Consider the following 4,754-nt stretch of genomic DNA (forward strand, 5'->3'; position numbering starts at 1 on the left):
TTTTTAAGTTTTTATATGAGTTTTCAAAAACTTAGGGATTGTTTTTTTTTTTTTTTTTTTTGGATATATTTGCTTTTTTTTTTCTTCATGACAAACTTATTATCATATGGGAGTCTTTTTGTCGTAAATAATAACATATATTGGCATCACTTTTGTGTCAAAAGTTTTTTCTTTTTCTCCCCCGTTTCCACTTCTTGTCCGTTTCTCCCACTAAATAAAGATATCTTTATTCATATTTATGAAGCATTATTTTAGAGAGGGAAACATATAGATACATATATACGTATAGAGCGAGAAAGAGAGATTTTGCTGTATGTCAGTGGAGTACCACCACAGTGGTGACCAAGAATACGGCATTTTCAGTGAGCTTCATAATCCTCAACAATGGCCTCAACTTCGGAAAAACCGACGCCTGTTCTCCTACGAGACGTTACTTCATCCTCTGCCGCCGATGTCGTCCAGGGTTGGACATCTGATCCCTCCGTCGGCGATCAGATTCGCCACCGCGGCACAGCTACTTCTGTCGGTGACTTGATTGGTCCTGTGGTTACTCAAACCTCCGCTGCTGCTACTGCTGCTAAAGGTAGTCACGGAATTTAAATGATCTGTGTGGAAATTTTAATTTGATTACTCCAGCTTGTTAATGTCACTCACGATCTCTGATTTGTTCGTAAGAGTTAGGTGAAAGTGGAACCGGTTTAATATGTGATCGTAGTTGTTAGAATTTCTGATAAAACGTGTTCCTCACAGGTGTACAAATTATTTTTCAATTCATATTTGATGTTCTTGTTAGCTATAGTTACAGATCTACAGATTGCGATTGTGGAATCGACTTAACAGACTCAAACAATTTTTTTTACAACACTCTATTTTGGGGGGAAATATCCTTATCCTAGAGACAAAACGGGTCATATGCAGCCCTAATTTGACTATGATATGGTTTATTTGATCGTGTTTAGTATCATCACATCGTGCCACAAGTTAGTTTATATATAGCTAGATCATAATATCACCTATTATGTGTCATACATTTTAGTACATAAAAATGCATTTACATTGTGTTTGAGATACTGGAATTTGAGGTTTTGAATCGGAATTCATGATCAATCCATTCAGATTTGAAGAGATGGTTTCTCTCCTTTACCAATTTCAATTCCAAGCTATGAAGATGGACATGAATGATTTCCTTAGTTTTAGCAAATATTATTTAATGCATTCATTAACTGAAACCAGTCCATTCAGGAACTGGACCAACGAGTATGGTGAGGATGCAGACTCGTCATCCACTTGATCCTCTAGCTGCTGCTGAAATCTCCATAGCTGTGGCAACTGTTAGGGCTGCTGGAGCAACTCCAGAGGTGAATAATTCCCACACATTCATGATTCATATAAAAATCCTCAACATGTGTAAACCTAACATGAAATCTAAATTGTAAACACAGGTGAGAGATAGCATGAGGTTTATAGAAGTAGTCCTTGTCGAACCATCAAAAAGTGTAGTTGCATTAGCAGATGCATATTTTTTCCCACCTTTTCAACCATCATTGTTACCCAGAACAAAAGGAGGACCCATAATCCCAACAAAACTCCCCCCTCGACAAGCCAGACTCATTGTTTACAACAAGAAATCAAACGAAACCAGCATATGGATTGTTGAGTTATCAGAAGTTCATGCTTTAACTCGAGGTGGCCACCATAGAGGGAAAGTCATTTCATCTAAAGTAGTCCCTGATGTCCAACCTCCAATGGTATAATAAAACCCTTGTTTAACTCAATAGTCAAAATACCTTGTTTTGTTTCTCTTCTTGAATCCTTACCATCACCAGTTATCATCTGTTTCAAACAGGATGCTGTTGAATACGCTGAATGTGAAGCCATTGTGAAGGAGTTTCCACCGTTTCGTGAGGCCATGAAGAGAAGGGGGATTGAAGATATGGATCTTGTGATGGTGGATCCATGGTGTGTTGGGTACCACAGTGAAGCCGATGCACCAAACCGCAGGCTAGCAAAACCACTTATATTTTGTAGGACAGAAAGTGATTGTCCCATGGAAAATGGATATGCACGTCCAGTTGAAGGAATTGATGTTTTAGTTGATATGCAAAACATGGTGGTGATTGAGTTTAAAGACAGGAAACTTGTTCCTTTACCCCCTGCTGATCCTTTGAGAAATTACACAGCTGGTGAAACAAGAGGAGGTGTTGACCGAAGTGATGTCAAACCACTCAACATTGTTCAGCCTGATGGTCCGAGTTTTCGTGTTAATGGCCATTTTGTTCAATGGCAAAAGGTATTGTCTTGTTTTTCCATCTTTTTCAATAATAATGAAGTTGAGGCTAAGTTTTTGAATTGTATATGGCAGTGGAATTTTCGAATTGGGTTTACTCCAAGGGAGGGTTTGATCATATATTCAGTTGCATATGTTGATGGAAGCAGGGGTCGTAGGCCTGTGGCCCACAGATTAAGCTTTGTAGAAATGGTGGTTCCTTATGGTGATCCAAATGATCCACATTACAGAAAGAATGCTTTTGATGCAGGGGAAGATGGACTAGGGAAAAACGCTCATTCTCTTAAAAAGGTAATCAATTGAATTTCAAAAATGTATTCCTTTTTTTTAAAATTCTAATATATGATGTATGACAGGGTTCGGATTGTTTGGGGTATGTGAAGTATTTTGATGCACACCTGACAAATTTCACGGGTGGTGTTGAAACCATTGAAGATTGTGTTTGCTTACATGAAGAAGATCATGGAATCTTATGGAAGCATCAGGATTGGAGAACAGGTTTAGCTGAAGTACGAAGGTCAAGAAGGCTAGTTGTGTCTTTTATATGTACTGTTGCCAATTATGAGTATGGATTTTACTGGTATTTTTATCAGGTAAGTTATAGCATAACCCATTGTCCCATTATTATTATTTACTTATTTAGTAAAATAGTAACATCTTTTTGAGTTGTAAGAATAAAATAATTATATATATATATATATATATATATATATATATATATATATATATATATATATATATATATATATATATATATATATATATATATATATTTTGTTGCTACATTACAGGATGGAAAAATAGAAGCTGAGATAAAGTTAACTGGGATTTTAAGCTTGGGAGCTTTACAACCTGGTGAAGTTAGGAAATATGGGACGATGATAGCTCCTGGACTTTATGCACCTGTTCATCAACACTTTTTTGTTGCTCGAATGGATATGTCTGTTGACTGTAAGCCCGGTGAATCCCACAATCAGGTTAGGATTTTTTTTTTTTTTTTTTTTTTGAATATATTAATAAATAGAATGCTTTGAAATTTAAATAATTAAAACAGGTGGTTGAGTTGGATGTGAAAGTTGAAGGACCAGGAGCTGCGAATGTACACAACAATGCTTTCTATGCTGAAGAGAAGCTTTTGAAGTCCGAATTAGAAGCAATGCGCGATTGTAATCCTTCATCTGCACGACATTGGGTTGTAAGTTTCTTTTTTTCTTTTGATTTCCTGAAATAACTTCAATATATATATGTATATTATATTTATTGTAATTTATAAACAAGGATTCGATTCGATTGGATTCAGATCAGGAACACGAGAACAGTCAACCGAACGGGTCAGTTGACTGGGTACAAACTAGTACCCGGATCAAATTGTTTACCGTTAGGTGGGGCCCAGGCTAAGTTTTTAAGAAGAGCCGCTTTTTTGATGCATAATTTGTGGGTGACGCCGTATGAACCGGAAGAAATGTTCCCGGGTGGGGAGTTTCCTAATCAGAATCCACGCGTCGGCGAGGGATTGGCTACTTGGGTTAAAAAGAATCGCTCTCTAGAAGAAACCGACCTCGTTCTCTGGTATGTAAATTGCATTTTTGCCCCCCAAACATAGCTGATTTTTTAATTTTTCTCTTGCAATTTTGGTCTTTTTTTGAACTATATTTTTTTGGACCAAATTTCCAAAAATAAGCAATTTGGAGAGCAAAACTGTAATTATTGATCAAACTCATGGACCAAAAATGTAACTTTGGCAGGTATGTATTTGGAATTACACACGTGCCTCGACTGGAAGATTGGCCTGTTATGCCGGTGGAACATATTGGATTTGTTCTCATGGTAATAGATATTATAGGCCTTTTTTATTTCGTTTTGAGAAATAATTAAGAAAATGGTCATCTGAAGATTAATAATGATTATAATATATGATTTGTCAGCCACATGGATTTTTTAACTGCTCGCCGGCGGTGGATGTTCCTCCAAGCTCATTGGCTGATTTGGAAATGAAGGAAAATGGAATGGTGGTGGAGAAGACATCATGTCATAATCATAATGCTCTTGTTTCAAAGATGTGAATGAACTATTAAAACCACATTAGTGTCCTCCATACAATTAATATGTTTGTATAATATCTTCAATACTTCCATGAACTAAATCGACCACGATTAAACTCTGTCATCACGTTTTCTTGCAAAAATAAAGAAAACGAAATTTAATTAACTCGACCCAAATATATTAAAAATATTTGTTGTATGTTACTGGTTTTTGTTGAATGATATTAAATTATATGTATTAAACCTTGTTGATTTAGTATACTTTATGATCATTATTTGTTTTTAAATCTGTAAATATACTAGTAATCTGTTTTGATTTAAATGATAATGTAAATAACTAAATATACTTTAATTTGGTAGGAGATGGAGGAGGAATATGTCTAAAACGTGTTCTCTCTCTCTCACTCTTTTTTTCCATTAGAGAT

At 35.8% G+C, this 4,754-nt stretch overlaps 1 protein-coding gene across 2 annotated transcripts; it reads left to right on the forward strand.

Moving 5' to 3' along the window:
* Positions 1 to 233: 233 nt before the first annotated feature.
* Positions 234 to 4,495, forward strand: LOC145041103 (diamine oxidase [copper-containing] 1, peroxisomal-like). 2 transcript variants are annotated; one of them, XM_078989035.1, is made up of 11 exons: positions 234 to 583; positions 1,234 to 1,358; positions 1,443 to 1,748; positions 1,847 to 2,290; positions 2,363 to 2,578; positions 2,644 to 2,880; positions 3,079 to 3,264; positions 3,342 to 3,482; positions 3,588 to 3,856; positions 4,033 to 4,114; positions 4,213 to 4,495. In XM_078989035.1, the coding sequence occupies exons 1-11, from the start codon at positions 385 to 387 to the stop codon at positions 4,348 to 4,350; spliced, it is 2,343 nt and encodes a 780-aa protein (XP_078845161.1). In that variant the 5' UTR covers positions 234 to 384; the 3' UTR covers positions 4,351 to 4,495. The 2 variants fall into 2 exon arrangements, with proteins under 2 accessions (XP_078845161.1, XP_078845162.1); XM_078989036.1 differs by having other exon boundaries at positions 235 to 583; positions 1,243 to 1,358.
* Positions 4,496 to 4,754: the final 259 nt, after the last annotated feature.

This window comes from Lactuca saligna, chromosome 4, assembly GCF_052625555.1.
Source record: "Lactuca saligna cultivar CGN05327 chromosome 4, ASM5262555v1, whole genome shotgun sequence".
NCBI lineage: Eukaryota > Viridiplantae > Streptophyta > Magnoliopsida > Asterales > Asteraceae > Lactuca > Lactuca saligna.